The 23,091-nt window shown below is 40.8% G+C and overlaps 2 protein-coding genes across 3 annotated transcripts in view; both read left to right on the top strand.

Annotated features, from left to right (window-relative positions):
* STIMATE (STIM activating enhancer) overlaps positions 1-16,445 on the top strand; it is a 28,498-nt gene extending 12,053 nt beyond the window's left edge. The window contains exons 2-8 of the mRNA XM_069865881.1: positions 1,631-1,679; positions 3,038-3,133; positions 5,757-5,878; positions 9,443-9,555; positions 10,438-10,515; positions 11,393-11,542; positions 12,414-16,445. Coding sequence (XP_069721982.1) covers positions 1,631-1,679; positions 3,038-3,133; positions 5,757-5,878; positions 9,443-9,555; positions 10,438-10,515; positions 11,393-11,542; positions 12,414-12,530 — 725 coding nt within the window. The 3' untranslated portion in view covers positions 12,531-16,445. The remainder of the gene's footprint in view (positions 1-1,630; positions 1,680-3,037; positions 3,134-5,756; positions 5,879-9,442; positions 9,556-10,437; positions 10,516-11,392; positions 11,543-12,413) is intronic.
* A 2,042-nt stretch (positions 16,446-18,487) lies between these two features.
* Positions 18,488-23,030, top strand: MUSTN1 (musculoskeletal, embryonic nuclear protein 1). Of its 2 annotated transcripts, XM_069865889.1 has the most exons (4): positions 18,488-18,645; positions 21,172-21,292; positions 22,001-22,143; positions 22,576-23,030. In XM_069865889.1, the coding sequence occupies exons 1-3, from the start codon at positions 18,538-18,540 to the stop codon at positions 22,105-22,107; spliced, it is 336 nt and encodes a 111-aa protein (XP_069721990.1). In that variant the 5' UTR covers positions 18,488-18,537; the 3' UTR covers positions 22,108-22,143; positions 22,576-23,030. The 2 variants fall into 2 exon arrangements, with proteins under 2 accessions (XP_069721990.1, XP_069721989.1); XM_069865888.1 differs by having other exon boundaries at positions 22,001-22,916.
* The last annotated feature ends 61 nt before the right edge of the window (positions 23,031-23,091 follow it).

The following is a 23,091-nucleotide window of genomic DNA, read 5'->3' as shown; positions in this document are numbered from 1 at the left end:
TTTGTTATGGTTTATGCCTTTTAGGACAGAATCTCTGTGAGCTGAAGGGGAGGAGTGGATTTGAGGCTTAAAATTTCTGATTTTGTTGTTGTTTTAAGAGAGAATTTCTGAAATAGGAGCCTAAATAATTATTTTCCAAGACTTGCGTTGAAGGAACTGATTAGTTACACTGAACCTTAGACAGGTGGAGGAAGTAAAACCCATATATAAAACCCATCCTTAGTGGCAAGTTTTTCCATTACCCTGTAATCTTTGGTCTGTTTTGAGGATGTGTAAAGAATTAAATGTCTTGCAGCTTTAACGGAAAATCGGTCTGTATTACAGAATTAAGCCAGATCCAGCAGAGATGAGGCTGCTATGGTTCCCTTTCCCAGATCCGACCTTGGACTGAACATGTGTTCCCAGTAAGGAAAGAGGTTTTCTTGCCCAGAAGGAGTTAGAAATGGAGTTTCCTAAGAACATCAAACAGTACAAGTGTACTTACCAGCCACTGTTTGTTTGAGCAACTGATTTTATCCCTTATCTCTCATTTTTCCCACGCTTTTCCTTAATGAGTCATCTAGATCCTTCCTTTCCCTGCCTTTGATTCCTCCCCTAAACAACCCACAGCCAAGTCTTGTGCCAACTCAAAACTCTCCTCCCCTGCATCCTGTACCCTGATGCACTGACCACCTCCCTCCCAAAGATGCTCCAGAGTGGCTCCCTAGGGCATGCGTCGCCCTGGCTCGTGGGGCCGAGGCACTCCTGGGACAGCCATCCCTTCCTCCAAGCCTGTAATTTGTGTTCCCTCATCAGCCTTTGAGCTTTGGTTCCTCTGGGCTTGTGGGGATGGATCTGGGATGGGCTTGGTGGTTCCTGGGATGGACCTGGGAGTAGCTGGACAGGGTGTGATTCAGGCTCCCCCTCCTTTGTGGGTGGGCACAGGAGTCTTCTATCAGATACACAAACAATTTGTGTTACGAACTGGATCAAGATTGCAAAATCAAATTTATCTATTTTGTTTGTCTTTATACAGTTGGCAATGATTTCCATACTGATTTTTTTGAGTTTTTCATATTCTAACAGGATTCAACTTTTTTGTGAAGGGATTATGTGACTAAAAATATCTGTCCTGCTTTCCTTTTCCAACTCAAGTCTGCCCATGAAAGTCTAATTTTTCATCCATAAAATAAATATACTTTGTTGGAGAACATATTTGTCCTGTTACTAATTCACTTGATTTATTTCTGATATTATAGATTGCCTCTGTATTGCAAGAACACTTTCCAATTTGACTTTTGGTCTCCAGTGAGCAAAAGAAAACTGCTTTTTCTAATACACGCTTTCCTATCAGAAATTAATTTTCTGGATGGACAGTCATAAAAGCGAAGGCCAATGAAATGGGGGTCATGGATTATTTTTCCATGTGAGATGTACTGGCAGCCAGATGATGGATCTGTAGGAGCTTGAAGGTGACGGAAGAGGACCAGTTTCTTTAAAAATGAATCCTTAAAGACTGATAAATACAGTTGTGTAAGATATAATTTATCAAAGAATAAAATGTTTCTGCAAGATGATTTGCTTTTGCTTTTCTGTATTTTTGTTGCATTGGGAGTTACTGATTGACTACAATTATTTTTTTTCTTCTTAGTAAAACGCTTCAGAGAACCAAAGCACGAACGACGTCCCTGGAGGATATGGTATGTTTCTGCATGCTTTATTCTTGATTTGTTTTTCTCATGTGTTTTTGAAAGTGAAAGAATGATTGTTTGCATGTGATGATTAAGACAAATCCAATGTGGCAAATCCAATGAAACCTGCACTAGTTTTGAGACTGGTGTAAACGTTAAGCTGTCATTCCAGTTGTTGAAGACATCAGTGGTTTAAATTCATCTTATACAATGCTGCTTTTCAAAACCAATCCTGATCTTTATTTTATCTTTTGTATAAGATCTGTGTGCTACACCCTACGTCAGCCTGAAATTCTGAGTAGTACGGTGATAACCCTTAATTTTTAAGCGAAGAATCTTGTTCTGGGACATGAGTATTGTTATTTATAGTGTGGAATACTGATTAGATAAGTAACTCACTGACTTCCCACCTCATCTCCAACACTCTGCCTTCTGTGTCGCGCACCGAATGCAAGAGGATAAAGTCTAAGTAAAAGTCGTCAGGGAAGGGAGATAAATTTGGACATAAAATATTGTTTGGATTTGTTGGGGTGTTGGAATCTTTTTAGACATGGAAACAGCAGGTAAAACGGGTGTATAAAGAACACGCTCTTGCCTACAGAACACTTCTGACACGATTCATGTAGTTAACATTTAATAAAACATCCGCTGGAAGTTTGGGGTTTGTGCAAAGGATGGTGATAAAAGAATGGTAAGGGCTGGAGTCAGTACTGAATCAGTACCGATGTGGGCATGTTATATTTTTCTTGCAAGTACCAAACTAATTTCTCTTTAACTCAGTCACCTGCTTTGGAGATGATGCTTTCAAGGCTGTGGTTCTTGTGCAGTGTGATCTAAGCTTCAGTACTATAGAGAAAATTCAGTGACACCCCTTCATGTGGGCTTTTAGGCACAATGCTATAGATAAAGGACTCATTAGCCAGCTATTAAATTGTTCATCAAGCACATGATGAGGATTTTATTTTTGTCTGTGCTGTAAGCCTGCTAAAAATGCCTAAACATAAAAGGACTGAAATACCTGGTGAGGCCAGGATACTCATTGTTTACAGGAGGTTATTAAAGACTTAACTTGGTTTAGGGAGGATTAGCTCTTGGATAATGCATGTGATACCAAGAGGATATCCCTGGCCTTTAAATTTGTAGTGATAAGGTTTCAGGTTAGTATGATGTGGTTTATTGTTAGCAATTAAGAAAAAAGGGGTAGATTTTAAAATGCGGCAGTGTCAGATAAGCTAAACACCATTACACTTTATCATTCTGGTGTTTTCACTGAATAAGTGAAATGGAATTATGATTAAAATAAATTTGCAGGGTCTGTGTTGTAAACAGTTTTATGTGTCCTAAATGACTATTTCTACTTTATGCAGGTTTTTAGATACTTCCAAGCAAGCCATAGGGATGTTGTTCATCCACTTCGCAAACGTCTATTTATCAGACCTTACAGAAGAAGACCCATGTTCACTGTGAGTGTTTCACTTCGGAATAATTAGTCATTATGGAAGTTCTGCAGTTCAGTTTGGTGTATGTGGACGGTAATGCGAGGTGTAGCCAGGAAACCAATTCCCACGTTAAGAATCAGTCACTTTCAGAAACCTGTGGATCAAGCTTAGTTAATCAAGGATCAGAGTTCTGCTTTTTTTAGTTCATGGCTGGCAGGACTTGGGAAAGCTTTTTCTGGGCTATATAAAGGTCTTTTCGATCGAGGGTAAACTCTTACTTCTCCCTCTCCAGTTAATGAATGAAGACTTAGGGTGTGAGTTGTAATGTGAGGCTGTTTACTGAAGGAGGTGAATATAAAGTTGTGCACACTGACCTCTGTTTGCTGCAGCAAGGCTTTAATATAAAGTCAGGGATATTTAGCAAAAACCATTCATGCTCATATTTTCTTCTAAAACCTACATTAACAACTACAGTAGTACTTGCATTTTGTGAAAAGAAGATCTCACACAAAAATTAATTTTGCGATGTCACGCTCGGAGCAGTGTGACTGAGGAGATAAGCGTTTCACTGTAGCATATTAAACCTGAAGATTTTATGACTAAGACCCTGCCAGGCTCTTTACAGGAGCTCCTGAAGCTAATGATAATTGTTTGGGTTTGTTCCTGATAGAGTTCATGCTCAAAGAAGCTTCCACATTCCTGGTAAGAGAACCTGTGAAATTACTTCTAAAAGCTTAGTAATTTGCCCTTTAAAACCAATCTGTTTATGGCACCTGTACACTGTTGTCCTTTGGTAAACAAAGGAGCTACACAGCTCAAGGAATACGCTTGCATTGCTTCCCAAGCTGATTTTATTTCCTTTACTCTTCCTTTGTTTCTTCTTTCTTTTGTGTTTCTACATGCTATAAATGTACAAATGAAACACTGCTTTTCTCTTCCCACTACAAAGCCTTTTGATAGGGAAAATGCACTTATTTTAACACTCTAAGCACAAAGTTTCATTTATAATTATGACAGTTTCGATAATACTAGGCATCATCATAGGATTTTCCTTGCTTACAGATTTAAGAATTTCTTGATAGATTTTAAAAACTGACAGAGGCAAATCACTTTCATTCCATTTTTAGATATTGGAGTGTATTTTCAAGTAAACTAACCAAAGCAAGTCTAAAATTATCAGTGTTTAAAGTTAAAACTCAATAGTTTATTACACTATTTTAAAATTAAAAATAACTGTGTACTGAATTTTCTAAATAAAAGGTTTACTGGCATGCGCGTTCTCTTCTGCGTGTTGTAAATAGTGTGCATAACTTTATTTTCTAACATGACTTTTCCTGTAAGTGTAACATGACACAAAACCAGGTACAGGGGTGAGGTAGAGAACTGTTAATGACTGTTGTCAGGATAACAAAAACAACAGTGTGGAGCTGTATAATTTCCTGGTCAAGGTTTGCGGGTCCTCCTTGTTAGCAGAAAAAATAGCATGGAGTATGAACTACAAACACTCGTTTTTTCTTGGGAAAAATATATCTTAGGTGTGCAAATGGGTCTAAATTGGTGACTAAAAGCAATGTTTCAGTCTGACTTAAAATAACAAGTTTTACTTGGCAAATTCAAACATAGACAATTTTGTGTTCCTTCCTGGTTTGTAGTTTGTGGGTTATTTTTAGAGCAAAACCGGAAATTGTGGTTTTAGAGAACATTATGGTTCAAAGCTTGGAAAGAACTACAATTGGAGGTTTCCGTTTGTTAGATTGGGGATGTAGTGCTGTAATTCAGCAGGTGTGGGATAACATCAAAGCTAATAAAACATCTATTAGAACACCTTGATGGATGGGTGGTGGTTTGAATGATTTTAAATGGAAGCAGCACACAGCACTCTTCTCTAGTGCAGGGTGTGGAGCTGGCTGCGTGTGATGTGCCGGAAAGTTTGTATGAACCGCAGCCTTTTCCTTGCTGAACACTCAGCCAAATGCATTTATCTGGTAGCAGCAGCAACTTGTTTGGTTGGTTGTGCCAGTGCAGTGGTTCTGTGTGAGCAGGGTTGATGCAGCGCATCAGAGGGAGCATGTAGCGAGCCTGATGTGCTTGGGGCCATCGGGTGTATTTGGCCTGTGCTGTGAGCCCTAATTTGATGTGAAATAGGTGTCTGCACATCTCTTCTCCCTGCTCCTGACGGCTTCCTTCGTGCTATGGACTTAGAGCAGCCCCTTGTGGCCTTACAATGACTTGTGGAGACCTGTAATTGCCGTTTCCTCTGCCGAACACTAAACCTTGATTTTAATGCTTGTCTGTTACAGAGTTCATTAAAACTCTGATTTGACACACAGCTATAGGAAGTTTATGGGTAAGTCCTGTCTGAAGCAAAGCGTTCCTGCTTCATTTTTACTTTTGAGAGGTGCTCAAATGGAATTTTAAGGCTCAGAATAGCTCCTCCTTTACTCTTCTGAATGCACGTATTCTGTCTTTGCTTTCTACTTTCTGATGCTATTTTGCCCACACAGATTTGTCTCTGCTGCCAGCAGAAGCCCACAGGTCTCTGATTTGCTATTTTTATCCCTGCAGATGAGTTCCTGTTATTAAAATACAGTCAACTTATAGAAAATGGATCCTTGCTACTAGTTTTCTCTTACCCTTTTCCTTTCAGGTACCTTATCAACTTCTTGTTAGATGCCACATTGGGAATGCTGTTAATCTACATTGGTATACGTGCCGTCAGCAGCATCGTGGAATGGCAGCAGTGGGAGTCCCTTCGCTTCGGTGAATATGGTAAGTGCTTCTGTTCCTGCACTGAAATGATTTTCAGGATAGAATCTCCGTTCAGCTAGTGGTTAACTCAGCTTAAGATCATTATATAATGATTATAGTGGTCATTTTAATATTTTACAAGGGTTCTTTGTGTATGGTTTGAAGAAAAATAGTTAAAATAACGTCTGTCTAACCAAGTAAAAGCTTGCATAGCGATTGCATGATTATCACTGGTAGGGGGGTTTGTGTTTTATAGTTTTCTTTGTTTTTAATGATCCTAAGTGACTGACAGAATTAAGAATAAATAAATAAAGGCCTCACCAAGTTGAAGTACTTTAATTGCAAACTTCCCAAGCCTTGAAATCAAATAGCATTAATTGCTATTTGCTTTAATGTCAGAGGTGTAAGATGGAGATGATGACAAGCGTCTGTCTTAGGAGAAATAACTGCCTGTACCATTAGGGCATTTTTTGTCAGATTTCTGTAGGTTTAATGTGTATCTTTCAGGGTTCAGTTTATGACCATTTAAGCTGTTTAAATCAGCACTGCCGCAACCTTGTTTACATGCTGTTTTCCCACATGTCACGGTCCAGTATTTCCACTCTTTTCCTTGAACTGGTGCACATCAGACTTTTCAGGGAACTGATTCAGAGCTAAACCATCAGAAAATTCACCATGTGTAGAAAGTAAATAGTTCTTCCAGATAAGTCCCCAGATTTGGGTCTCTAAGGGATTAAGTGCGCAGAGAAGGGAAGAGGGCAAGGAAAGAGCTGAGAGATTGTGAAGCTTTGAGACCTATTGCCCACAGTCCCTTTTTCTGATTGTTGATTTGACTTGCAGCCATTTAAGATGTTTGAACAGCTTTCAGCCCATATAAAATTGACTTTCTGCTCAGAACAAAAAAAACTTGTATCCCTTGCAATTATAAGTTCTTATAATCATATCAGATATTAGATTTTATTTCTCCTTAATGTCATTCTGTTTTTTCTTGTGTAATCTGTTCTCCTTTCCCATTTTATTGTCTTTTTAACAATAAGTGTTCTGCATGGATGGGAAGATGTGGGGAGTATATTTGCTCACCTGAAATTGATCTCTATCTCATATTGACTTCCAAAACAAACCTGATTTTATTTTGGTTAATTATTAGGCATCTGTGACTGCAGTAACTAAGCTCTTAAAATCAACAAATGAACTTTGTTACTTGTGCTCTACAGCAGAGGCGGTCTGTGACTGATCCATTATTGTCATTTTGATATAGGAGATCTGAAATACCACAACTGGTTTGTTTATTATTTCTTCTGTGTGTGTGTGTATGTATAAGAAATTACACAAGTCCTCTTTACTTGTTCCCAATATCAGATCAAAAAGGACAAGTTGCATTGGGTTCTTTGCTGCCCTCTCCTGTTAAGTGCTAACTTTGTTTCTGGAGGGAAAAACCCTTGTATCACTATTTCATTGAAAATTTTTCAGTTTGACCAAAAGAAAACTCTTGTATTTCATAAGATTATTTAAGAATAGTCCTGTGGGGGTCACAAGTGTGCTTAGACTTAGTGTTTTGAAGTTAAAGATGGATGTTTAGCATGTGTGGATGGTGTCTGCTCGTTGAAAGGTATGGGACACCTGTGGCATTTTATCTGGTCAAGTCCTTGCCTTGGAGATCAGTGTGATTTCAGCTTGTTTGTAAGTGTGGGAAAACAAACAAGAGGCCCCTCCCAAAAAAACAAGTCTCTTCTTGCAATTGAGCGATGTTGTTTGTGTTTCTAGAGCCTAAATAATCATTTGTCTCAAGTTAATTCTCAGTGTGAGCTCATTTCCCTTCTTAGCTCTATTACTTGATCCCTGGTGATTCATTACTTGAAGCTGTCACAAAAATAGCAATGTCCTGCTGGTTTTAAAAGCCTCTTCTTTATATGGAACGTAGTTTTTGAGCATAAATGCCTCAAGGAAAGAATGGATACCAAAATATCAGCATTCATAAATGGTTACTGTTTGTATGACAAAACAGCACTGCACGCTGATTTGCAAACAAACAAGCATGATGCTGCCTCAAGCACTTTGTAATGTCAGCGTTCGTAAGTTTTTTAGGTTTGTCTTCATATTTCCAGGTTTATATTTTGAGATTCATTACATCAGCAGATGGATTTAGCAGAAGTGCAGAATCAGTTAATAGATTTGAGTATGTAAAGAGGAGGAAAGCAATCATGATGTGTACTGAAAAGAATGTTCCCTGCGTTCTCCTTCGCTTCTGTCTTAGGCTACTTTAGCTGCTGCGGGTAGGAAACAGGTGACTAAATCCCTCTTGGTGACAATGAACTCTATTGGCAACTAAACCACAGTTGCTCAACTTTCAGTCACTGGTGTTTCCCCTTTCAGAGTTTCTAACTTTTCTTTACAACAGACACCATAAACTGCAGTGTGTATTATGGTTGTAACCATCTTCCTTTTGGCCTCTGGAGTGTTGATCGCTGGCTCTTAATGTTTAGGAAGTTTTCTTTGTTTCGGACTCCAGTCTGATGTATCACTTTCTCTTGGTAGCATTTAAGCATCACACTGTAAGTCTGTTACCAAGTATTAATGCTGAAAGCCTTTTAGAGCTGTTCTAGAAAAGGAAGTAGCAAATATCCATTATGCATTACTGATACATAAAGGCATCTGAATTTCCATTGCCCATTATTCATTCCCAGGCTAAAAATTTTAAGCTGCCTTTGAAGATGCTGCAGACAGTTGGGGAGACTGAAGAGCTGTCACTGCCTCCGAAGCTTCTTCCTTGTTTCCTGCAAAGTGCTGCTTTAAGCTCACCTGCAGTGCTTGTTAGGCATACCAGTCCTCTTTTTCCCTTTTGTGTTTTATTTTTCCACTCCTTCCTTTCACGGAGTGTAATAGTCTGCATGAATTTTTGTGTTCAGATATTTGTGATCTTCATTCTGTCCAGGCAAATAATTTAATGCATTCATGTTTTCATTCTGCTCCGAGGGGATGCAGCAGAATTTCAAACCCTTTAAGATCCAAACTAAAATGTGATCTTAATGATTTGTTCAATTCATTTTTTTAATTAATATTTTTGTGGCGTCTCTCGCAGCTGCTGATTCAAGTGCAATTGGTTAATTATGGTAACTAAGTTTATAGAAAGAAAAACTATGTTTAAGGTAGCCTAGGGAGAATGGCAGAAATCATCATGCTTCTGTTTGATGTTGAAGGGAAAAATGTTTTTCCCCAGCTATGTTTCCCTTCAGTTTTCCCTTTATAGAAATTTAATACTTCATGACAGTGGGTCAAAAGTAACAATTCGATGAGAAACAAATTCAGTGCAACTGTACCTGTCTTGCTTTCATCGGGTTCTGTAAAACTGAGCATATAAGCAGGTAAAGCTGAATCAGATAAAGTTCTTTTACATTTCATGTCTAACGGATACTTTTTGTAAAGTTTGGGGTGAAGCTGAAGGAGAGGAAGGAGCAGCTCTAAGGAGATTGGAGAAGACACTTTAAGAGGGTGTAGCTGCCTTGCCTCTGCCAATACTGCTTCTCCAAAATGTTTATTGTGAGCTAAATCCACCCTGTGTGTACACTGACCCTTTCTTTCTTGCAGGTGACCCTCTGCAGTGCCGTGCGTGGGTGGGCCAGTGTGTGCTCTACATAATGATTATGACATTTGAGAAAACCATCATCATTATAGTGCTGCTTATACCTCAGTGGAAAGAGGTTTGTATTCTTACAGCATTTTACAGACTAATGAATTGCAGGTGGAAGCTGAAAAATAACAGACTTCTCATAGTGTTTATTGGTTTGGCTTGGGCATCACGACTGTCTGCAGTCAGAGCCATTTAACTGAGTGGTAATGCTGTGTTCTTTTAGCTTGATTAGGGTGCTGCCAGTTAGGCTTTCTGGCATCCATTACCAGGAATATCTTATAATATTTTGGAGGTTTTTAAATTTTATTCTGTCTCCTTGTCTGAGTGCTCTTGAAGCTGTTAAGTGGTTCTTCCTTTTCTTAATTCTTTAACCCTTACATACAGCTATTTTGCATTGCTGCCTGTAGTATTTTAAAGGATCTTCTTTGCCTGATGTTATTGATAGATCTAAACCCTAGAATTTAGTGAAGCCATTGCTGATGACTGGATAAATACTTGTTTTCATAGAATCTGTGCAACATAGTATTCAAAGCAATGGTGCGTGGTGTTACAGCCCATTAAAACCAGTCAGTTGCTATTGTATGCTCTGGATTGCTTTGGGAACTGTCTTCTCCTTACTGGGTATTTTGTAAAACTCTGCTGTTTAAATTTCTTGAAGATGGAACTTAAAACATGTTCCTGGGGAGCATGCAGCTCTAAGAAGTTCCAGATGCTTCTAACACAGCTCTTCAGACTTCTGTAAACAAAAATGACAGAAAGAAGTTTCTTGCCAACCCCACTTATCTGTAATAATTCATAAGCTGTCCTAAGTACTTTGCTTTCTCACAAAGCTGTACTTTCTTGGTTCATTTGAATTATTTCTGTAGCATTAGCTAGTACATGAACAGTTGCACTTAATCTGTTTATCTGCACGTGCTGCCATGACATGAACTGAATCCATTTCTTTCCACAGGTAGCTTTATTGAATCCTATAGAGAACCCCCAGTTGGAGCTGGCTATCGTCATGCTGATAGTTCCCTTCTTTGTTAATGTGGGTACAGCTTGCACGCTTCTGTGAGATACTTACTTGAGTATCTTTCTGCCATGTGTTAATTAACTAATGTCAGCCCTTAATGCACAGTGTACCTTGGTGCTTAAGTTAATTTTTAAGAGGAAGACTGTTAAAGAACAGATGAAATGTCTGGCTATGTAGGTTTTACACGGCTGAAATCCATACTGAGCTAAGTAACCAGGCTCAGGAAAGGTGCAGAAATGCCTCATTAGACATCTTTGGCCTGATGACTTCAGAATATTGAATGTAATACTGAAATATGGACAGAGAGATCATAAAATTACAGTGAAATTTGCTTTAGTAAATAGTTGGTCTCAAGGACAGCTGTGCTGGGAAGTATCCTGTGTCAGACCCTAGCTAATAACTGCTGGTCTGTGATGGAGCAGAGGAAGAGGGCAAGTGTGCACTCATCCTTCCCAAAGTAAACTCTTCCAGCAGTCTGGAATTTAGGGACTAGAGCTGGAGATGGTGGGTGTCCTTGCATTTAATGACTGCGGGTGATTTTTCTGCTTTCATTAATTTGTTCAAGTGTGGATTTTATCCTTTGAGAACCAAAAGTCTGTTTCACTAAGAGGTTTGCCTAAGCTATTCATGTTTCTACATGAAGAGTTAATACACGATCTCTCTTAATAGCAACTACCTCTCTTTATTTTCTTCTTTTCTATTGAGAAATAAAGCAGCTATGTTCTAGAACATTTATGCAGTGTGTAATAAGCCAAGTGACTGTAGGCCTATACAAGATTTTACGTGGTTGGCCAATTCAGAATTATTGTCAAGTTTTCCTGATTCTGCCCAATTACTGAACATGTGCTGCTCTGAGGAAAACTGAACTGTCGCTCCCCCTTCTCTTTAACAGGCGTTAATGTTCTGGGTAGTAGATAATTTTCTTATGAAGAAAGGGAAGACAAAAGCTAAACTTGAAGAAAAGGAAGCAGGACAAGATTCAAGGAATGGAAGTAAAGTCCGATATAGGAGAGCAGCATCACACGAAGAGTCGGAATCAGAAGTATGTACAGTTAATTATTGCAATTAATGTAATATCAATCCAGTTCATCCCTCATGCCATTGATTTCCTTGTAACGCTGTCAGTTTAGATTTTCTTTGCGTGTACCTCTAACAATAGTTCCTAGCATTTGCAGTTAAAAAACACTGTAGTTGCTCCACTCATGGTAATTAATTTCCTTCCAGATGAGCAGGAAGACATAATATATTTAAATATTACAGGTGAACTGTGTTACAAACGCTTCTAAAAAAGCCCTCACAGAATACAAAACCAATAGACGATTGTAATTCAAAGAGAGGTGAATAGCTTAAAGTGAGGGGAAGCCAGTGGGGGTAACTGGCCTGGTTTTGGAGAAGTATTTACATCCTTACCTTAGCAAAATTTTATTCTAAGCTAAGTGGGCAGTTTTCGGTTCACCTGAAGGATGAGTGGTGGCTTTGAAGGTAAGTTTAGTTGATTGCTGTAACTTTTCAGCGTAATAGACAGTACTGCTTAGATTGGGTTTGCTTTAATAAAATGACTGCCACGTAGCTATCCACCAGAGCGGACAGAGAGCTCAGGCATTCTCTCTCAAACAGCAAGCTGCCCTCGCTGTTCTGGAGGTGCTGGAATCACTTCTTTGGGTTTAGGCAGTGATTGTAGTAGCAATGAATATGCATGCGTCCTTCTTCAAAAGTTACCTGGAGGTTCCAGATAGGATGTGAGGCGTTGCTTGATAGTACAGGCAGTAAGTCCACATTATGTCCTGTAAGCTCTTTCTTGAGCAAATAATAAGGTGCTTTGCAAGCCTAAAATAAAGTAAATGGTTAGAAGTAGAATGAAGACAGAGTGTGACTTTGATCCGCGTTACTCAGAAGCTGCGATTTGTTTTTAGATCCTTATTTCAGCAGATGATGAGATGGAGGAATCGGACACTGAAGAGGACCTGCGCAGACTGACCAACTTAAAGCCCATTAAGAAAAAGAAGCATCGTTTTGGGCTGCCTGTATGACACATTCCCTGACCTGTGTGTGTGCAGGTTTCATGGCAAAAAACTTCAGTCAGTGGGTTTTTAACGTTGCAATTGCATCTCCCTTTTCATACAAACTGACTTCAAAGCAAGGTCTGCCAACAGAATGGAAATGGTTGGAAGACTTCCAGTTCAGTTGCACTACAGACACACTGACCAATTATGCAAGAATGTCTTTTCATCAGGTGTGAAAAACACAGTGTTGTTAAGGACTGGTCGCTAAGGGCACTTGTATCTGATGTTTCGGAGAAGATCATAGAAAACAGATACAGCAATTGTTCACTTTTGGTTACTGATGATACAGGTTAAGATGTTCTCAAAAAGGCATCAGAATCAATTAAGTTAAAGGAGTGTGGTTTTATTACTAAAACTGGCTTTTGCAGCATAATTCCCAGAGCAGAATAGTTTATGGTTACAAGCTGTAACTTAACGTTATTTTTTTAAGTACAAATGTTTACTGTTACCGGGTACCTATGGAACTGATAGGTGGAACAAAGATTTTTTTCCAAGTCTTCTCAAATCTATTTGACTATTTTATATTTAAGTTATATTTTCATACAGTTGTATTTAAAGATTCTCTCTGTCAGAGAAGAGGGTGCAGTTCCCTTTTTTGTGCAGAACAGGTCAAAGGATTTGTAGCGAAAAATCTTATTTATCCTCATGTCCTGATTTAAGACAGAGCGATTGCGAAGGGAAAAGCTCTCTGTCACTGTGAAAGTCACCAAATATCACTAAAAATGCAGTTCTAAGTGTGCTTTTAACCATATAATTAAAAAATACCTTTTTTAATAGGAGGTGGCATTCGCATATTTGACAAACGTGCACTTTAGTGTATAACAAAAATCTGTTGTGATAGGTTACTTGTGAAATGAACATCTATGGATGATTCTGGTTCTGGTTCTGCGAGTCCCGTGTGCGTACCTCTCGCATCACCCGAAAGAGATGGAGCATTTCTTGTCCTTTCTGTTAGATAAGGCCCTACAGGACCGGGATCCAATTGAAGCAGTTGTGCTACAACATTGCAAATAATCCTCTCCCTTGTTTTTTGGTGAAAAAGCAATCTTCTGTTTAATATGCTTTTTAAAAAACCCAATTTTTCCTACTTAATTTCCATAAGGTCTGATTATTCCTTAGTATTAAAACAGAAACAAACCTGAGAGGTGTAATACAGAATTTTTGGGATTTTCAGTGTCTGTCTTCTGATAACTGTCAGCACGTGCTGATCTGAAACCTAGCAGACACGTTCGCAGTGTCATCCATTTGCATGGCGTATTTTCTAAATGATTGTTTCTGACGGCTTTCTTTGCTTAGTTAAACCTCGTGCAGGACGAGGCGATGTGTCAAAGAGGTGACAACAGACCTTAACTGCAAATCTGTTGTGGTATCTGGACATCAGAAATGTTCCAAGCCTTAAACCAAACAGTTTCATCGGAAAACTGCTCAGAACTTTTTAAGATTTTTTACATTTTTTTATGGATTTACTAGGTCTTAATGTGATTTATTATCCAGACCGCTGAAATGGGGTTCTTGGGCCTTAGTAAATACTGAACTGTGCGCTCCTGTACTTAATGTTCACTATTCCAGCATTCCTTTTCACTGCTTGGCTGCCGAGGTGAACGCAGTGTTCTGAGACTTCAGGAACACCTCAGCGTGTCCAGCCAGCTAGAAGGGACATTTTACCAAACCTAACATCCGCGAGTTTAGTTGAGCCGCTGACCTCTGTTACTGTGCACTGAAATGTAATAACTGCAATAAGTACCGGTGTTTATTTTCAACTAAATCTAGAAACTGACAACAACGGAAGCTTAATTGAGTTATTTTCAAATGGGGGTTGGGGGAATGGGGAAATGTCCCTAAGTCAGTGTTGCCTCTGGTTTAGGTTTTTGGTTTTTGTTCATTGTGTGACTTGCATCTTCTCTTGACTGTTTACCCGTGGGCGGGCACCTATCTCCAAAAGCACAGTACTTCAAGGAATTCATTTTCATCAGCAGAATAGTTGGGTACAGCTCGCTTTTCCAAAGGGATTTAAGAGCCAGGACTGGTTCTTGTTGCGAATGTCAGCGTTTATTTTTTTAGCATAGGATTTGTTCTATTTCAGAGGGTGAAATAAAGCTATTCATCACATGCTACATACCTCTGCACAGCCATCCCTGTCCTCATCAGCCATCAGAGAGAACTGAGCAGCGCACACAAATTTAACTATGAGCTTTCGTTTTAGCTTCCTTTTCCCTCCTCTCCCACAGTAACTTAAATTATCGAAATTATTTCTATAGTCTAATGTTTAGTCTGTGAAATGTCAGTATAAAATTATGGCCTTAATCATGTAAAAATATTTGTTTTGAGCAGACCTCAAACTTATTGACCAAGTACAAAACAGTATAGAGCACTACGGAGCAGTTTCTTGAAGGTGGTTATAGCGAAGGTATAAGAATGCCTCATTTTCCTGTCTTAAGTGTGTAAATGTCACTTGGTTTGAGATTTTGATATGGGCAACAAGATGACGTAGTGAAGCACTATGAGCCAAAGAGAGAAATATGTTAAATGCCACAGTCATAACAGAAGGAGTGAATCTTCAGAGGGGAAAAATAGCTCTAAGTGTCTCTACTTGGATAAAAAATTTATTCCCAACCTTATCCAAGTAACAAAATCTGGTGTGTTTTTGCTGTTCATTCTTTGTTATCATGGGAAAGAGATGGAAGATGTAAAATTGGCAGTTCTCCTCTTTGTAAGATAAAAATTGTTATTCTTGCAGTCGATACAAGTAGAGAAAGTGTTCTTGTCTGAAGAGCTTCTACATGTGAGAAGGAAGCGTGTGCCTAGTGCTTCGCTATGTCTTGCTGTTCACTGAAATGTATTGGCAGTATGGTCTGAAATAAGTTTTTCATAGAGTTGACCCAGTACACGACAATATTTGCGTTATCCTCAAATTGGCAACCTAAATTCATGCCTGGTAAGCGTACTTCAGGGCAACTCATAGCAAAGGTTTAATTCAGGCTGTGCTTAAAACAAAATGTGATTCTGTCTAATGAAAATAAGCTATGTAGTAGATGCCAAAGTAAGAGAAAGGGATTATGACTTAGAGAAGAGACACTGAATTATTGGTGGAAATTGAATTTACCATGAATGGTCAACCTAAATGTATTACCTGTTTCTAGTATCCAGCCTGTGACACATCTGCGTACACTTTAAAGACGGGTGTTGTCTAATATGTGGTTTTCAAGTTCTGGCTTTAATACGTTCAGGTCCCCTTGTCTTACTTTAAGTAGATAAATGCTGTATGTTAACGTTGCTAACTGAAATGTACTATAGCTTTTCTTCAGGGAAAACTCAAATTGAGTTGCAAATTCAAGCAATGCAAAGTGATCCCCTCCCAGGTGTCTGCTCCGGATTCCAGCTGTGCCTGGGGAGGGAGGCCTGGGCTCTCCTGCTCTGCCGAGAGCTGAGCATCACAAGGAATTTCTGCCACTGTGCTTGACTAACCCATGTTTGCAGCTTTGCTGTGCTTTATACAGGAGAAACCAGTAACGAGAGTGAATGAATTGAGCCACATCGAGTCAGAGCAGATCGACAGCATAGGCATGCAAACCTTAAGGTAGTTTCCAGTTCAGTTACTGAAAATGATTACTGTGGTTTTACAAAGTAAAACTGCCGTATCTTTAACAAAGGGACTCTTTTGTAGGTGTGTTTGTCTTGTGTGGGTACCCGTCTCAAACTGAATGTTGGGTTTGTTGGTAAGTGAATTCAGAGTGAAGCCTATGTCAGCAAAACCACCAGCTGTATTCCGCTGCCGTCTGTTTGGACCGTGTCGTTTAATCAGTGCTGTTAACCTTCAACTTCTAAGGGTATCTGATGTAACTACATTGTATAACGGTTTACAATAAAGTTTGACTTATTACAGATTTGTACACTTGTTTCATACTTCTTCTGCAAGATCTGTGTTTCCTGGAGGTCACAGTGGCCAGACATGTACATCGACTAAATTCTTGATGGTCATTGCCATATTTTGGCTACAACTGTTCCTCAGCAAAGAAGTTTTCCATGCTTCAGCGTGCAGTGGAAGATGAAAAAGGGGTAACTTGCATTTTTAATAGCCACTGTTAAATAAATGAGCTTATCTTGTTTCATTGTCATTTGTGTCCCGTTCAACAGATCTCAGGACCTCAACCAGGTGAATAGGATTTCTGCTCTGAAATGTGAGTAACTATGGATTTTTGTTGGGTTTTTTGTAAGGAAAAGCTAGCCCGTGATCTGTAAGAAGAAATGGTTGTTGTTTGGCATTGGTTTAGGGAATGTATAATTGCAGAGAACAGGATTGTACAGGCTGTGGGAGATGCCTTAGAACCTTCAGGATGTGTTGCCCACCTCTGTAGACACCTCCCCTGCCTCCGAACCACGCCGAAGGTGTTTCAGTTCTGTTGGTGTAATGAGTTTGGTCTTATAAATCAGATTGCCATGAAAGTGTAACTCTTGCTTTTGAGGGAGGAGTGCCTAGTACCAATGAAATGAGACCATTTTGAAAGCTGAAGGGAAAAGATAGTTCAAGCGGCTTGAATTCTACGTATTTGCTTTGCATGTACAGAATGTCATTTTCCTCTTATGATCAACAGTCGCAGAGTGGTGCCGCTTATGGCGCCACGTGAAAACCTCTTTGTAGAGAAGGAGGTGGGAGCATTGTACAATAGCAAAGAATCTGCTGTTCTGCCTGAAGCTGATGGTGTTTTCCTGCTGCTTTGTTTTCCTTCTAAAGGGCACCGCTGTCCTGCAGAAACATTTCCTCTCGTTACTAAGGTTTAAAATAGAAATTCAGTGCAAGGAAGGGCAAAGTACGTAACATCCAAACAGCTGCTTAACCTACAGCTAATTCCCTCAGGTGTCACATAAAGTGTTTTCTCAGGCCTGGAACAAGTAAGGGCAAAATGGGCACACGGAGGCCTCAGGTTGGTCCACAGCCAACGAATCCCGTAGTCTCAATCATCTGGTGCTGATGGGGTGTTGTCATAATGAAAATTATCAGGTTTATTTTTATTTCCCATGTTTTCCTCTGTAGCGGAGAAGAAAACAGAGGCGGAGCTTGAGAAAAGGCCAGGTTTCTGTCACTGCGCTGGATGATGTTTCTCAGAAGCTGTGAGGAGCTCTGCCACCTCTGCCTTTCACGTTACATGCCCAGCTGGAGTCCTGATTCTTTGTAGGTGTAGAGCACAGTCACAGAAGCTGATTTTTTTGTGTGTGTGATGCAAAGAATTAATCTAAAAAAAACCCATAAAAATAAAAGGGAAACAACCTCCACCCAGCCTCTCCTGGTAAAATAAGTTAGAGTGTGTGCTTAGGAGGTTTGGGGGGTTTCTGTTTAATTAAAAAAATGTTTCAAGAACAATTCTTCAGTTCTGGAAAAAGCTTTCCTACTGTCAGCACATACAGCAGGGAGCATAGCATTTATTTATGGCTGAGTAATCCATTCCCATACAGATGACAAGTGAAATGATTAAACTTACTAATTCTGCTGTAAACAGTAAGTGAGTTTTACACTCTCAGTTGTGTAAGACCTAGCAAGTGCAGCAATAAAACCATAAAGCTAAACCGTATCCTATTTTCTTAACCCTTCAATACACACAAAATAGTCTTTACTGCTTAAGATCCCCGTGCAAAAGTGATTTGGGGCACAACACTATGCTTTGTATGTTAGGTTTATAGAATCTGTAGAGAACGCGGTTTTTGTCGCGCTGGGAAATAAAGATGCATTTTTGTGTCTGTAACAAAGTTTTCCCTTTAAAGTTATAAATAGAGCCCCAGCGGACTCCCCGGGAAGGCGTTTTGTAGAGGATGGGGCTTCCCCAGCTGTCGGCTCCCGTCAGCCCCGGCCGGGCGCAGTGGATGCTGCTCACCCGAGTCAGCGCCGAGAATAAACCTCTCGACAACAACAGCTTCTGTCACCCTGAGTCATCCCGGGCTCCGCTTTGGGAAAATGACCCAGCTCGTGACTTCACGTTAGATGCTCTATATAAGAAACAACAGGCGCTGGCGGAGCGCACACGCTGGATTTAATCAAAGCCGGGAAACAACCTCGGGAGGGATTCCGAGCACCGCAGTTATGTCACAGGTACGGGGAGACCCGCGTGGGCTGGCTGCCCTCGGAGCAGGGCACCCGACAAACGGGATGCTCTCTCAGGCAGTTTGCTTGGAATAACTTGTTAGGGAGCTGCTCTCGCCAACCAGCAAATTTGACATTTCTGCTCTCTGCGACTTCTTGTTTATTTTGATGTATTTAAACACTTTGTTTATATATTTTCACAAGTAAGTTGTTAGGAGGGGTGATTTGATGAAGAAGGAAAGCAGCTGTACTTTACATGGCTAATAAATTTAGGTTTTAGATTTTTTGGTTTACCATAAATACTTTTATTTACGTAGGGAAGGTAAAACCATTTCCACCCCCTGGTTTGGAGTGTTTCACAGGAGCAATTTCTGCTGTTCAAACATGCTTTCTTTGACCACAGTTTAGCAGTAGGTTTTAAAGGACATGGCTCTACTGAAGGATGCTGCTGCGTGAAGCTTAATGTATTAATGTGCAGGAAAAGAGAGCGTGACTGAAAATTGTAACTGTTAGGATATGATATTTGAGACTGGAATTTTGTATTACACTTTTTGTATTAATTTTGTAGCTACTCGTTTGTCTTTACTGTGTTCCCCAATAAGTCAGGACTTCAAAACTCTGAAATTTTGAGTTTTTTTCACGTAAATGTTATGTTTTCAATACAAGCCACGTGTGCCTGGCAGAGTTCTCGCCAGTGTGGGTTCTACATCGTGGGTGGAATGGAGAGTAAGGACGTGAGGAGGGTAGAGGAGCACAATTGACCAAGTAGGGTAACTCGGCTTGCCTTATTTTCTTTACTCCAAAGAAAAGAGAGTTAGAAAAACAATCATTTGCCTTGTCAACTGACACTTTTTGACTTGTGACAGGAGGAGATAAAGCACAGGCTGCACTTCTGTGCCAGCTGGGAATGGCTCCTGGCAAACCCTGCTCACAAATACTTGCATTGGGAGCAATTAGGAGTCGTGCGGCTGCGACACCGGCAGGTCCGGGGCTCACCTCTGTGGCTCACAGTAACCTTTCTGTGCGGCATTTTTGCTTTTTAGCCAGGGGCCAGCTAATCCACAGCAGCTGTCCTGCTGGAAAATCCACCTGTAATGAAAGCACAAGAGGTTTTATTTTAAAATAACTGGGTAAACTTGAGACTGAGCAACCTGATCCAGTGGAAGGTGTCTCTGCCCATGGCAGGGGGCTGGAACTTGACGGGCTTTAAGGTCCCTTCCAACCCAAACCGCTCTATAATTCTATGAAATTCAATAGTCTTGCCAGCCTAGTTAAAACAAGGGTTTTCTTTCCCTTTCTGTGTTGGCTGCCCGAGGGCCACGCCATGGCCATGAGGAACCATTCCCATCACAAGCCACTTCTCGTTCTAGATGGGCAAATGGAACCCTGGCTGTGGGGACGTTTGCTTAACCAGCTAACTGACCAAAAGCTCCTGTGAATTCGGAAGGGTTTGCTACCACCCTTTCCCGTTGCTTGTTCTGGCTGCTTGGAGCATGTTCTCCCCAGAGATCTTATGAATGTTTTGTTTCCCACAATACACACAAATGGGATTGACAGCAAGTTATTCTCAGCCTTCCCGGGATTTTACAGCCAGCGGGAAAACATGCCGAAGGCTCCAGTGCAGCCAAGCCGCCCCTGCGGAGAGCCAGGCATGCCTGCGCTCTCTCTGCAGGCTCCCTGGGACCCTGTCTGCGCCATTCTCAGGCCTTGAGGGATTTGTTTCTCTCCACTGCTGTTTTTAGCTGTACAGGCAATGCCCAGAAATGTATAAATGTGCTCCACTGCTGCCAGGATCCAAATGTCACAGCCCTATGGATGTGTAGGGATGGTCGGAGAAGGTTTTTATCGCTGTTTTAGTGTGAAAACCTGCTAGAGTTGAAGTGCAGGGTGTCTTTTATTCTTTTTAATCACATCTCCTGTGTCCCTGCACCCTGCCACAGGCTCTGCCTCAGCAATCTGTCCTTGAAATAGCAAACTGGAGAGGGAATGTTAATGTTGCTGGCTACTGCTGCTTCATGTTGTGTCTGACTTTGAAGTGCTGATTTAAAGGTAGGGATTAGCCAATGTGAACCAATGTTGTCCTGATTTTCTTCTAGCAAAATAATATGTAAACAGATTAGTTCTTGGAAGCTGCAGTGCACCACCTGATGAGGCATCTGTTTCTGCATTAGAATTCCTTCTCCTTCTTTGGGTTCCCAGTCTAGTGTTTCAGATATGTTCTGTACGTGCTTATAGACAACGCTATCAAGTGCTCAGATGCTTTAGTTCCCTAAATTTAAGATCAATAACTATGTGTCGAGTGTTTATTCCAACTAAATCAAGCCAGACTTCAGAATCTCTCTGACCAGTTTCCCAAAGTAATAGTGAGTAGACTAAGAGATAAGCACAATTTATTAATGAAGTTTTTTCCTTCCCAAATATTGTATTACCAATCCATACTTGCAGAATGACCAGGCAGGGCCGGATAGAGAAAATTTTTTCCTTATGCTTCTAAATTTGAAATACTGATGTGTGGGCAATACATTTGTTTCTCAGCCAGCCCCTGTGAAAAAGAAGCGTCCCCCAGTGAAGGAGGAAGACCTCAAAGGAGCCAGAGGAAAACTTTCCAAAAACCAGGAAATTAAATCCAAAACCTACCAAGTGATGAAGGAGTGTGGTAAGTCTCCTTGATGGAATTGGCTAGACAGTCTTCCAACATAAAGCGTGGGGGACTTTGCATCCATCATCTTGATGACATCAAGAGACGCCAACAGGGCTCTGCTTGGAGTAATCCTTCTCCTGATCTGGACCAAGCACGAGGGAGAGCCCTGACTTTGCCTTCTGAACCAGAGTTCAAATCAAGCTCTGAGGCCATATCTAATGTCAATGACTGAGTTGAAGATTGGAAGCTTGGTCATGGATTAAGGGACTTCCAGCCTCTCAAGTAGATGAATTTGGTGTGTTTGAGATAAAATAGAAATTGTAGAAGAGATAAAGGGCAGAAGCTGAGAGAGGGAAGAGGGACTGCTGTACTGAACACCCAGGTGCTCTGGTGTTGTGTTGCTTTTCCACTACCAGTGGGAGACTCCAAGGAAAAAAATGATTAATTTTAACCCCTTTTCAGTGTGATAGCCTGGAACTCAGTAGTTTCTAAGTTTCAGGAGCACTTGCAGGGATTTGGGGCCAGTCAATGGTAGTGACCACCTACGGGTGCTGTCAGCTGCCCCGTGCTTGGGATGGGAGCGCTGTGCTTTAAGGTTTGGTAAGTTGGGGGGTGGATAAAGTAGTTATCAAATGGGTATACGTGTGTTTCCACAGCACTAGTTTACTCCCTGAATTTGGTGTGCTACTTCACTGACTGCCTCTCCTGTTTTTCTTTTCCAAGAACAAATGGGCTCTGCAGCACCCTCCATATTCAGCCAGGATCGGACTGGCGGTGAGACAGTCTTTGAGAAACCAAAGGAAGAGCCAGCCAAGAGCGTCTTTGGCTGACAGCGGAGCCGGATGTGTCCCACCCAAATGACCGTTGTAATGTTTTCCCAGATTTCTCCCCTGTACACTAGAGTCACTGTAGACCTAAGTAGCTAATTTCTACTGAAAGTCATTCACAGAATCATAGAGTAGTTTGGGTTGAAAGGGACCCTTAAAGTGTCCAGCCCCCATGCAGTGAGAAGGGCATCTTCAACTCAATCACATTGCTTAGTGCCCAGTCCAACCTGACCTGGAATGTTTCCAGGGATGGAGATTTACCACCTCTCTGGGCAACATCTGCTTCACCACTCTTATTGTAAAAAAATTTGTTTCTTACATTTAGTCTGAATCTTCCCTCTTTTATTTTAAAACCATTGCCCCCTGTCCTACTGCTATAGGCCCTGGTAAAAAGTTTGTACCCATCTTATAAAGCCCCTTTCAGTGCTGAAAGGCCACAATAAGGTCTCCATGGAGCCTTCTCTTTTCCAGGCAGAACAACCCCAACTGTCTCCCAGGATCCTCCTTCCTACGCTTTTTAAAAATGGGTGCACTATTTCCCTTTTTCCAGTCCCCAGGGACTTCACCTGACTGCTATGACTTTTCAGACATCACGGAGAGTGGCTTGGCAACCACATCAGCCAATTCCCTCAGGATTCTGGGGTGTATCTTGTCGGATCCCACAGACTTACACATAGTCAGGTTCATTAAGCAGGGAATAGACTCACATAAAAGGGTACAACTGCCATGTTAATGTTTGTTACATGCTTTCTTTCTACATGTTGGATGGTATTTGTTATAATGGTTTAATAAAAAAAAGGTTGTTGGATGCACCTCGGCACCGGTGACTGATTTCGGTTGAGGCTGAGATTAGTTCTGTGGATGTTGGCATTACAAGCTACGATCTAGTCTGTCCAACGCAAAGAATAAACACCCAGATGACACTGTTTTCGCGTTAGTGCAATTTCCTCACACTGTGCCAGGAAGGAGATGGGCGAAGGGGCGTCC

The sequence above is a fragment of the Phaenicophaeus curvirostris genome, chromosome 11 (assembly GCF_032191515.1).
Source record: "Phaenicophaeus curvirostris isolate KB17595 chromosome 11, BPBGC_Pcur_1.0, whole genome shotgun sequence".
Classification (NCBI taxonomy): Eukaryota; Metazoa; Chordata; class Aves; order Cuculiformes; family Cuculidae; genus Phaenicophaeus; species Phaenicophaeus curvirostris.
This window is presented reverse-complemented; position numbering and strand designations above follow the sequence as displayed.